The 11,631-nt window shown below is 27.1% G+C and overlaps 5 protein-coding genes across 5 annotated transcripts; 2 read left to right on the forward strand and 3 right to left on the reverse strand.

Annotated features, from left to right (window-relative positions):
• The first annotated feature begins 94 nt into the window (after window positions 1-94).
• Window positions 95-1,394, forward strand: OCT59_010900 (uncharacterized protein). The gene has a single exon (XM_025321422.2). The coding sequence runs from the start codon at window positions 122-124 to the stop codon at window positions 1,337-1,339; it is 1,218 nt and encodes a 405-aa protein (XP_025168930.2). The 5' UTR covers window positions 95-121; the 3' UTR covers window positions 1,340-1,394.
• Window positions 1,392-3,879, reverse strand: OCT59_010901 (uncharacterized protein). The gene is made up of 10 exons (XM_025321421.2): window positions 3,480-3,879; window positions 3,308-3,403; window positions 3,204-3,220; window positions 2,992-3,115; window positions 2,773-2,912; window positions 2,515-2,695; window positions 2,123-2,439; window positions 1,988-2,035; window positions 1,839-1,907; window positions 1,392-1,751 (listed from the first exon to the last, which is right to left on the reverse strand). Exons 1-10 carry the CDS (start codon window positions 3,801-3,803, stop codon window positions 1,493-1,495), a joined length of 1,575 nt encoding a protein of 524 aa, XP_025168929.2. The 5' UTR covers window positions 3,804-3,879; the 3' UTR covers window positions 1,392-1,492.
• A 523-nt stretch (window positions 3,880-4,402) lies between these two features.
• Window positions 4,403-5,782, reverse strand: OCT59_010902 (uncharacterized protein; the record flags this gene model as incomplete). Its single annotated transcript, XM_025321420.2, has 1 exon — window positions 4,403-5,782. The coding sequence occupies one exon, from the start codon at window positions 5,780-5,782 to the stop codon at window positions 4,403-4,405; it is 1,380 nt and encodes a 459-aa protein (XP_025168928.2).
• Window positions 5,783-7,919: 2,137 nt separating this feature from the next.
• OCT59_010903 (uncharacterized protein) lies at window positions 7,920-9,866 on the forward strand (the record flags this gene model as incomplete). Its single annotated transcript, XM_025323635.2, has 8 exons — window positions 7,920-7,963; window positions 8,046-8,121; window positions 8,195-8,269; window positions 8,379-8,528; window positions 8,611-8,716; window positions 8,792-8,860; window positions 8,935-9,073; window positions 9,146-9,866. 8 exons carry the CDS (start codon window positions 7,920-7,922, stop codon window positions 9,774-9,776), a joined length of 1,290 nt encoding a protein of 429 aa, XP_025168927.1. The 3' UTR covers window positions 9,777-9,866.
• Window positions 9,743-11,631, reverse strand: OCT59_010904 (Stomatin-like protein 2 mitochondrial). The gene is made up of 10 exons (XM_025330783.2): window positions 11,531-11,631; window positions 11,325-11,453; window positions 11,202-11,255; window positions 11,006-11,126; window positions 10,853-10,911; window positions 10,594-10,783; window positions 10,433-10,525; window positions 10,256-10,354; window positions 9,983-10,191; window positions 9,743-9,920 (listed from the first exon to the last, which is right to left on the reverse strand). The coding sequence occupies exons 1-10, from the start codon at window positions 11,621-11,623 to the stop codon at window positions 9,831-9,833; spliced, it is 1,137 nt and encodes a 378-aa protein (XP_025168926.1). The 5' UTR covers window positions 11,624-11,631; the 3' UTR covers window positions 9,743-9,830.

Here is an 11,631-nt window from a genome sequence, read left to right on the forward strand (position 1 = left end):
ATACTATATTAAGACCTTTTTTTACCCTCACCCTTAAAATATTTTCATATAAATACCCGTTCATATTTCCTTCATCATTTACATTTTTTTTTTATACAAGAATAAATAAACAGTATCAAATATGAGATCAAAAATAGGATATTTAGAAATAATTAATAAATCATCAATTTCACAAAGATTTCGAAATTTTACTAGTGGATCAAAACAACTTGATGATTATTTAAAAAGTACTCAAAAACTTAATCAAGAAAATCTTATAAATTTACCATTATTTTTTATTCCGTATAATGAATTTGATGATATAAAATTATTAAAAAAAGGTGGTGAAGGTATTATTTATAAATCAGTATGGAAAATTGGTTTAAATGGTTTGGAACCTGAAATTGTTGCATTAAAAACTTTATTAAATAAATCTGATATGAAAAAATTTATAAATGAATTGGATTTACAAACAAAACTTTTTAGTACTTATATTCCTTTAGTTTATGGTGTTACTAAAGATTTTAACAATCATTATATGATTGTAATGGAATATGCTAAAAATGGTGATTTAAGAAATTATCTTATTAATAATTATAATAATCTTAATTTTGAAGATAAATTACGTATATTAAAAGAAATTATATCTGCTATAAGAGATATTCATTCTAATGGTTTAATTCATGGTGATATACATCCTGGTAATATATTAAGAAGTAAAAATTCATTCTATGTATCAGATTTAGGTCTATGTCATCCATATACTGAGAAAAGAAACAGTAGGATAATTTATGGTATCCCTCCTTATGTTGCTCCTGAAGTTTTTTTAAGTGAACATTATGGTCCTGAAGCTGATATTTATGGTTTTAGTATAATTGCTTGGGAAATTCTTAGTGGTAAAAAAGTTTATGATAATTGTCCTTATGATTTTGATTTAATCCAATCAATTACGACTAATAATAAAAGACCTCCTCCAATTAATGGTACCCCTTTAGAATTATGGGATTTAATTCAATCTTGTTGGGATAAAGATTATACTAAAAGACCAAAAGCAAAAGAAATATATACTACATTGGTTAAATGGTTATTATTTGATAAAATTTATATAACTTGGGAGAATGATTTAAAAAATGGAATTACTGAAAATTTTATTTATATAACAAATGACTTTGATGATGATTTCTTGAGTATTGATAATATTAATAATAGTAATAAAGTTACTGGTTCAACACTTTCTATTCATGATAGAATTCTTACTGGTAAAACTACTAGTAGTATAATTAGCAATAATTCTTCTCCTGAAAATGATGATTATGTATCAATGCAAATTGATCTTGTCATTCCCAATAATTTAAGTTAGTAATTATTTACGTAAAAAATGTAATATAATTAACTTGAAATTTCCATTAAAATTTGCTTACAAAAAAATTTAAATGATTCAAAGTTTATTTGCTGAAATTAAAATTATTACATAATTATTTCAAAAAAAAAAAAGTATAAATGAATATTCTCTTTAAAGAGATTTCTTACTAATCCATCTATTAAAGAAATCTAAACTGGCTGACGCTTGGTCATAAGGAACCATATGGCCTGCTTCAAATACGCGCAAGAATGTTAATCCATTGTGAGACCTGACATATCCTGCATGAGAGGATGTTTTTTCCGTAATCCATTTTGTATCTTCTGCTGCATTAAATCCTTCTTTGTATTCCCATTCCAATTCTCTAACCCAAGCTTCATTTCCATACCAATTACAAATAAAATCAGCATCACTAAAGAAAGGGAAAAAATATTTTATTAGCCAAATAAATAGTTGGTTAACTTTTCAATTATTGAACATAATTTGACATAATACTTACCCTGCATATACTAATACATCTATGTTTGATTTTAACAATTCTGGAATAAGAAGATGGAATGGTCTCATCCTAAAAATTAAGAAATAAAATCAGAATAAACGAAACGTTTATTTTTTAACATGAAATTAAATCATTTCAAATTTATTTACCAGTCTCCTGACATTTGAAAAGCAAAATTGATTTGCATATTACAACTCCTACAATAAATTTGCAAAAATGGAAAAATTTTTAAATAAATTATTAAAATATTTTAATATTTTTTTTTTCAAATAAGTTATACTTACTCATATTTGACTTCATCGCTGACACCTAATTCATTCTTGACCTCAGGAAGATTGGAGTACTTTTCAATGGCTTTAAGGATTGGATAACACAATTGGCCTCCTTCACATTCAACTCTAACGTCATAAGGATTTTGTCCGGAAGCTTGATAAGGTTGAATCATTTTATTGTTACAATACATTGAAGCCGGAAGACAAGTAAAGACACTAGGTCTCTCATAACAATTGCTAATCATCTTAGCACATTTAGGATACGCTTCAGCCATACTGTCGCAGGTATCTTGATCCAAAACTGGCTTATATGTGTTATTACATGCCATCTAAACAAAAACATCATAAGTTTAAATCATCAAAAGTTACAAAAAAAAAGAAGAGAAAAAAAAAAGGTAAGTTACCTTTGGGTAATATTCATATTGAACCAGTGGATCGACAAGACCATTGCCTATTAAAACTGATTCAAGATTGATATGTAAAAGATCCTGTAATCCCTCTGGCCTTGAAAGAACCCACGATGAAGTTCCTTTATTATTGTTGTTAATCTCGGCGGCAATAGCAGGAATGTAATGACCAGCGTATCTATTGGTAAAGAAATTGTAAAATATAAATAAATATCAGATGTTATAATATTCGTAACACACGCAATTGTTACTTACGATTCACCAGCAATATGGAAATCCAAATTTGCGAATTGGTTGAATTCTTTGTAAAAGATTTGAAGGAAAGCGTAAACATCAGTTGCTGCAGCAAGTGTACTAGATACTCCATCTCCATAAGAGTAACCAACATTTATAGGCTACAAGTGATAATATAATAATTAATTATATTATCGAATGTAATTTAACTTATAAACAAAGCATAACAAAAATTCATACTTGATCCAGGAATAAAACACTAGCATTGTTATTCCATGAATGTTCATTCCAAACCGTAGAAGCTCCGTCTTCAGTAACAGCACATGGTCCAAGTTCAAAATACAAACCAGTCAAAGAAGAACATCTAATTGTATAGAAATAAATACTTGTTCAACCAGAGAAATCACATTGTATTACGATAAAATAAAAAAATGATCATTTTAATAACATACCCTGGACCTCCATTAAGCTAATCAAAGAAATTAAATGAAGAAACAATAAGTTAATTAAAAAAATAAAAAACTTTGATATATAAATCGTTTACAAAAATACGAACCCAAAGAACAACAGGATCTTCTTTAGGATTATCCCTTGATTCAAAGAACCAAAAGAAGAAATGTTTTTTACTTCCAACATCAAGATATCCGGAATACTAATAAAGAATTTATTTAACTATTTAATCAAATTTTATTATTCTTTTCTCAACGGCAACGAAAAAAAAAACAAACCTGTTTAACAGTAGAATCACAAATTTTTGGTTCTTTTAATTTGATTTCATAGTCGGGAAAAGCTTCATGAGATAAAACTTTAACCCAACCATCATCGGATTTATCTTGTTTATTATTCCATTTATTATGAACAAATTTATTGACAGTATCTTCCAATATTTGTTCAGCCTTATCACCTAACCAATTACCAGTTTCTAAAAGAAATTCTTCTTGATTCAAAAGTTGAGCTTGAACCAAAGTGCTCAAACCAAATAATATACTAAAAAACACTACAATAGATATCATAAAAAAAAAACGCGGCTTATTCGCGTATTTATTGGCCATATTTTACTAATATTTAACAAATTCGTAACAAAAGAGAATTATATTTTTCAATGAAAAAGATAACCTATTTATGCATAAGGATAACATTTCAAAATGAGCGACTATAATAAAGTTTTTTTTTGTTTTTTTTCGTTACACTACGTAGGCGCGTAGGCGTAAATTTTGTTTTCGAACTAATCATTCAAAAGAAAACTAAAGTAAAAAAAGTAAAGAATGTCACTGCAGACTGTTAAAAAAAGTGTATTGTTTAAATATTTGTACCATTATTTGTGTAATCAAATACTTTTTGGGCGTTCAATCGGGAAAAAAATTACAAATCCACCGAAAATTTGGTTTGTACCCCGCAGCAAAAAATTAATACATGATTATTTCTATAAACCATTCTTAATTACAATTAAAATTTTTTTTAAAAAAAAAATAAGCATAAAAAAAAATAAATAAATAAATAAAAATCTTAAAAAAAAAAAAGTTCTATTAGTTATTAAATTAAAATAATTTCATAGTGCGGAATCTCTATAAATAGAAATTGCAATAATAATAATAACAATAATAGATTTATCCGATAACAAAACATTCGTTTATATTTATTGAATAACTTTTCATTCCAAAGTTGCATCAAGAATTATTTCATCATCTTGTCTTACGTTTTTAAAAACTGGTTTTACTATTCTGTACATAGGAGATAATGTTAATTCTTCTACTTCAGTTTCTACGATTTTTGTGATCTTGCCAGTTTTTTCTGATTGAGCATTTTGAACATTTTGAACAGGTTTAATGTTTTGTACCGGTTGAAAATTTGAATAATCATTCGTTTCTTTGTTGCGTGAATATGTGTGTCTATTTGACCTCTTTGATTGAACTTTAGAATCTAATTTTGGCGTTGTTGACGTTGTTCGTGTTAAATCCCATTTATAACGTGCTTCTGAAGGCATTGTCGAATTTAATTGTGGTATTGTCCGTGAAGAAGGTGTTAAATCCAACTGCGATAATGGACCTTTTTTTGAATTTAATTTTGGAGGAGATGTTAAATCTAACTGCGGCAATTTTTGTCGGGATAAATCCTTTAAATCTGGTTGAGACTTTGACATTGATTTTCGTAATAAATTCTCTTTTGAATTTGTTTCTCTAGGGAGTGTAGTTGTTTGTAATGAATTCTTTAAATCTGTTTGTGACTTTGATAAAGTTTTTCTTAATGGATCCTTTTTTAAATTTGTTTCTCTAGGGATAGTAGTTGTTCGAAATTTGTTAAAATCTGGTTGTGACTTTGATAATGTTTTTCTTAATGAATCCTCTTTTAAATTTGTTTCTCTAGGGATATTAGTTGTTCGTGATAAATTGTTAAAATCTGGTTGTGACTTTGATAATGATTTTTGTAATGAATTTAATGAATCATTATTTGAATTTGTTCCAGTAGGGAATGATAAATCTGATGATGAATCAATTATAGGGGAAGATATAGATGATGATGTATTTGTAGATTCATTATTAAGTAATAAATTTAACAATGACAATCGTATTGGTTCTACTTTAAAATCATCATTTCTTAATGGTGAGGGAGGAGGAGGAGGAGGTACTTTAAATGGTTTAAACATTAAAGAATCTTTTAAAGTAGAAATTTTATTATCATGTCTCGTATTATTTTTAAAAGAAACCGAACTTCTTTCTGAACTAAGAACAGTAGATACATTTTCTCTTGGAGAAGAGAATGAAGAACTTTTCCTTAAAGGTTGTAAAACTTTTTGTGTCACTTCCTTTAATTCTCCGAGATGATCTGCCGCAGTTTTTTTAGGTGTATTATTCATTTCTCCCATTTCTACTACTGACTCGAGAACACTTTCAGAATCCGTTCTTCTTCTTCTTCTTCTTCTTCTTCTTCTTTTATATATAATCCGTCCAGTATAAACGATTGCACCAATTAAAATAACAACAACTCCGATTGTTATATCAACATATACTGTCTTATTATCGGTAGTTGCCATACTTACTGGTGCGTTAAGAAATTAAGATTGTTCGTGTTCTCTAAAAAAAAAAGAAGAAAAAGTATTCGTTATTTGATTTTTTTTTTCATCATTTTCATTGTATATAATTATATATTTACCAAAGGACGAAAGTTTTAATGAATGAAAGTAAGACGTTAAAATTACGTTAATTAAGAATAATTCAAAGGAAAGAAAGGTATCTGTTAATAAGAAACGAAGAATAAGTAACAGATATATAATATGTGTATTTCTTTTTTACTTACAAATAATAAGTATAAAAAATTAATACACAAATGGGTCGAGGAAAAAGAAAAAGAAGAGGAAAAGAAAAAGAAAGGAAAAAAAATCCTTTTTCTTTTTTTTTTTTAAGAAAAATTTATAATGAACTAATTTTCTTTTACATCAGGTAATTAATGCATTTTTTTTTAAAAAAAAAAGAAAAAAGGAAAGAAAATTAAAAATTCATTATTTATATGTTTAAAATAAAGATTTTCGCGGGATATTTTTTTTTACAATGAATGAATATAATTATCTCGCGATTTTTAACCCATAAAATAAGTGTAAACTTGGATTTATATATACGGACATTTTATCCAAATTGGAAATTATTTGCCTAATATACGGGAAAATAGGTGATTTTCTCGTAGGTGATAATTAAGATAATTAGATACGTAAAGATTTCTCAGATAGATTGTCAAGAAAATTCTTTATGGATGGACATTTTACATTTAAATGGATTATAATATATAAAAATTTGGTAATTTTAGTAATTTAGTAATTCTTTAAAATTATTTTAATTGTTTCTTTTTTTTTAAAAAAATAAAGATTTAATTGATATAAAAGATATAAAAATTTAAAACAATAAGTTTGGAATAAAAACAGTTGCATTGATTGGTTCACATAAATCCATTTAACATAATAAGTTATCGATGAAGATCAATGAAACATCGCGTGATGAATATCTTACGCCATAAAGAACTTTTGCGATTGTTTGATATTTAAGTAGAATTTTTAATTCGTGAAAATAAATTAAATGATAAATCATTACCAGAATTTCAGGGACTGTTACCTGACTTTAAAGGCAATAATTTTACAACACGTACAAATAAAGTTTTATATTGTATGTGATATATTCTTTATTTTTCAAATAATCTTTTTTTTCAAAGAACAAAATTTTTATATATATAATATAATTATTTTTTTTAGTAATTCATCTCTTTAAATATAATTTCTACTTTTTTTAAATAAATGTCAAAACTCTGGAAAAATTCATTATTTTTTATATTAAAAAATTATTATATATTTAAAATAACACGCATTATCACTGTGATTAATTAGTGATTTCGATTCTCCTTTTTTTTTAAGAGACTTTCACATTTTGTTAATCTCAAAAAGAATAATTCCGTACCATCGGTCCGAAAAATTCGGAACTTAATATTTGAACTAGATCATCGGCCGCTGATCATTAAATGTCGGCTGAACTATGAGTTTTCCATCAGATATTGAATTTGCACATGAACATATGAATCGTTTTATTTCAGATTATCAAATACTTAATCTTTTTCATATGAATGAGATAAAATATTCTGCATAATATGTAAATGCTAAGCCCTTGAAATTACTATTATAATACGTATTTAATTGGCTATTATAATCGTTTTTATCAGAATTCGGATTGATTTAATAATATTTTCCCCCAGAGAAATGATTTTTAGGAGATGGAATTTTCTAAACTAAAAAGTATGTTTATATTCCTTCTTACAAAAATGTTGAACATAAGGGTTATAATCCTTTGATTATAAAGCAAAAGTTACTAACTAATTCCAAATTATGATTATGCGATAGAGATTTTCCAAATTACCCCAATTTGACAATCTTTTAGTAATTCGTGACGTCATATTGTTAGGGTATTATCCGCCGACGGGGAATCGGGTAATTCAAATAATCCATTAATCATCTTATGTAATTATAGATGTTAATTAAATTATCCATAATTAGTAATTAAATTTATTTTCTTGCAGCATTTGTTTTACTGAAATAAAATTATTATAAAGATTTTTTATTTTTAAAAAATGAACCAAATTTTCTTTTCTCTTACTTTTTATTACTTAGAGGTCACTTTTATACAATTTTATAAATGAGTTCGTCAAAGGAAATTCATCTAGTCGTATTTTCTCATGGGTAAAATTTATGATACTCTTTTTACTAAATCCCTTTATCGATTTACAATTCAATTAATTTGATGAATTTTCTTTTGATTTAGTTTATGGGGAAATCCTGGCCATTTACAATATCTTGTTGAACAATTCGAAGCAAAACATGGTGATTATGTTCAAATTGTAAGTCAATTCTTTCCCCTCTTGTAAAAGTCCTTGTTTGACATGTTTTTAATATTCAATAATTTTTCTTTAGTTAAACGCAAAGAGCAACTCATCAAAATATACTTATGATGGTATAAACGTATGTGGGGATAGACTTGTAGAAGAAGTATGTTGAATTTTATTTTTTTTTAAAAAAAAAAACTATCAATTCATTATATCAGAGATTTTTTAAAAATTAAAACTTTTTTTTGTTTCTTTAAAAATCTGAATAATAGATTCTTGCTGAAGTTAAATCCCTCCAAGACAATACCTCAAATAAAGTCACAAAATTTAGTATTATTGGATATTCTCTTGGTGGTTTAATATCAAGATATACGATTGGAATACTTTATCAACAAGGATTTTTTAAAAATATTGAACCAATTGTACATGTTTACTTTTTTTCTTATAAATTTCTCGATTATATCTAATTTTAATTCGAGTTAATTTTTTTTAATTTATTGGTAGTTATTCGCAACATTTGCAACTCCACATTTAGGTATTCGACGTGAAGACAGTAAACTATTAGCAAAACTTGTTAATTGGATATCATCAACTTTATTATCACAAACTGGTAATATAAATTGTTTCATCATTTTAAATTTCACAATTTTTTTTTTAAATCTAATCTAAATTTAAAAATTTTCAGGAGAACAACTTACATTTGTGGATAAATATGAAGGAAATGAACCGATTTTATTGACAATGTCTCGTCCAGGTAAAAATTAATCTTTATTATCTATTATTCAATTCATCCAAAGTTATTTATATTTCTTTTTATATTTCGAAAAGATCAAATTTTTTTTAAGGCTCTTTCTGAGTTTAAATATAGAAAAATATATGCAAACTCCAGAAATGATAGGACAGTTCCTTTTTGGACGGCTGCAATATCTGAAATCGATCCATTTGAAAATTTTGATGAATTGGAAATGTAAATTATTTTATCATCCTTATTTAATATTTTCATGTTATTATATTACTCAAACTATATTATTAATTTTAGTGTAACGAATGAGAAATTTCAAGATATAATAGAATCAATATCAAAACTTGAAAATATACCAAAAATTTCTTTTAATCAAAAGTTAACAAATACGATCAAAGGAGTCTTACGTTATATGTTGGTTGTTATAGCTACTCCTATCCTTTTACCTTTATGGATTATTCTTGTACTTAGTACTATAACATTTCAAGGAATAATGTCAAGACGAAGAGTGCGAAAAATTTTAGCAATGAAGGTTAAGAATTCAAATAATGGTTTGTCAAATGATTTTGGAACTGTTGGATCTACAAGCTTAGAAGAAGATGCTGTGGAAACTGCTATGAATATAAAAAATTTTCTTGCACCAAGTTCGCCTACAACACAAAAATCACTGTCAAATTCAAATCTATTTGAAGATGCTTCTGCTTCTACACCGATGTCTGAATTTACTACGTCTTCACAATTTCCTTGTGTTCGTGTCTGTCAAGCTCAATGTGAAGCATTTTCAAATTTAAATAAATTAAAGTGGGAGAAAATTGTCGTGTTTCTTGATGCATTTAACGCTCATGCGGCAATCGTTATGAGAAATAGGCTTCAAACAAAGGGAAAAGAAATCATAAAACATTTTGTAGAAGAAGCGTTTATTGTTTAATTATTTTAGAATTAGAAAAATATTATTTTTATATTAGTTAATAGAGAAAATTAATTAAATATTTTTATTGTCTTGCCCCCTTGTGTCGTTAATTTTGCTTGGTTGTTCTGTTTGCTTTTTTACATTATTATAGATGGATAAGGCCTGAAAATTCGAATGATTAATTTAATATATTTATCAACTTATAAATACTTTTTTTTACATACCTGTGCAATCATAGATCCAGCGTCACTAGTAGATGCGGGAACTATAATAGAGTTGCCTTCTTTAGCAAGATTTCCGAATGCTTCCATATATTTCTCAGCAATTGTAAGTGTGACGGCGTCTTTACCATAAGGATTCTCAATAGCTTGAGCAATCTTTATAATTCCTTCAGCCGTGGCTCTCGCACGAAGAACAATGGCTTCAGACTCACCTAATAACATAAATTTAATATATGAATTACGCAATTATATAATTGTATAATTGTGACAATCTACCTGATGCTTTGTTAATTTGTTCGGATTTTTCAGCCTCTGATGCTAAAATAACAGATTGTTTGTTTCCCTCAGCAACGTTTATTGCAGCTTGTCTTTGACCTGAAATAAATAAGAAATTGAAGTTAAAATATCATAATATAGTATACAAATTTAACTAGTATGTAATAATCATGAAACCTTCTGACTCAAGAATAGATGCTCTTTTGGATCGTTCAGCAGATACTTGTTGATGCATAGATTCAACAACCTTAGTTGGTGGATGAATATCACCTTATCAAAAAAAAAAAAGGTCAAACAATTATAATACAACAGATAATGAAAATATTAATAAGACTCACGAATTTCATATCTTAAACATCGAATTCCCCACGCATCAGCAGCACTGTTAATTGCGTCAACAATGTTGGCATTCAAATGTGCACGCTCCGCTAAGGTTCTATCTAATGTCATTTGACCAATTTCAGCACGCATTGTTGTTTGAGCTAATTGCGCAACAGCATATTCGGCATCTTCGACGCCATAAGAGGCCTATCGTAAATTAAAAAGTAAATAAAAAAAAATATTTTTTTTTCTTTTCATAGAAAATTAAACAATTACCTTATATGGGTCAACTACTTTAATATACAATACGCCATCCAAAACTAAAGTGACGTTATCTGCAAAAATTTTAGGCAAACCATTTTTTAAATTAGAAATTCTATTATTAACTTTATTTACAAGAATCAAATTAAGAAAAGCATAAATTCTGGCCTTGTGTAATTGCACTTTGAGCTGGAATGTTTAAACAAATTTCTTTAAGACTTTTAACATATTTAATTCGCTCTAAAAACGGAATCACAACTGATAAACCAGGTTGTAGAAGTCGGTCAAACTAAAAGGAAAGATGATAAAATTTAAATTGAACGTGCTAATCGAGTCAGAATAAAGTGTCAGTATGAAAAAAAACCTTTCCAAATCGTTCTACAATCCAGGCTTCTTGTTGCGGAACGAAATTTATAATCTAATAACAAAGTCCTTGATTAACGATTAAACCTATAAATTTTATAAAATTACGATATAATTTACAGACCGTATTTCTCGGCAACCTTGCGCGATTACGAAATTCGGCCGGCGGTGAAGAAAATGCTGCAAACTCTTCGGGAGAGTTTAAATATGAATTATAAGCTTTTTGATTCAAATTGATAAATCGTGATGTTGACTAAACAAAAAAAAGGTATAATCCCGATTAAACTTATCGTATAACGTAAATGACAGAAATGTTCAATAGTTGCAAACCAAAAGTGCATTTCTTCTTGCATATTTTGACAGTAAAGTATTTTGATTATAAGTCACCAAGGTTAGTAAACGAGAACTTCTACTTGAAGCCATTACTAGTT

This window comes from Rhizophagus irregularis, chromosome 19 (assembly GCF_026210795.1).
Source record: "Rhizophagus irregularis chromosome 19, complete sequence".
In the NCBI taxonomy this organism is placed as follows: Eukaryota; Fungi; Glomeromycota; class Glomeromycetes; order Glomerales; family Glomeraceae; genus Rhizophagus; species Rhizophagus irregularis.

What these genes read in the sequence shown, in the direction of transcription:
- OCT59_010900 (XM_025321422.2), top strand. Translation starts at nt 122, where the DNA reads ATGAGATCAAAAATAGGATATTTAGAAATAATTAATAAATCATCAATT.
- OCT59_010901 (XM_025321421.2), bottom strand. Translation starts at nt 3,803, where the DNA reads ATGGCCAATAAATACGCGAATAAGCCGCGTTTTTTTTTTATGATATCT. An exon ending in TTTCAAATGTCAGGAGACTG is followed by an intron (nt 1,908 to 1,987) that starts GTAAATAAATTT and finishes CTTAATTTTTAG; the next exon opens with GATGAGACCATTCCATCTTC. An exon ending in GATGTATTAGTATATGCAGG is followed by an intron (nt 1,752 to 1,838) that starts GTAAGTATTATG and finishes CCCTTTCTTTAG; the next exon opens with TGATGCTGATTTTATTTGTA.
- OCT59_010904 (XM_025330783.2), bottom strand. Translation starts at nt 11,623, where the DNA reads ATGGCTTCAAGTAGAAGTTCTCGTTTACTAACCTTGGTGACTTATAAT. An exon ending in ATCTATTCTTGAGTCAGAAG is followed by an intron (nt 10,355 to 10,432) that starts GTTTCATGATTA and finishes TATTTATTTCAG; the next exon opens with GTCAAAGACAAGCTGCAATA. An exon ending in ACAAATTAACAAAGCATCAG is followed by an intron (nt 10,192 to 10,255) that starts GTAGATTGTCAC and finishes TTATGTTATTAG; the next exon opens with GTGAGTCTGAAGCCATTGTT.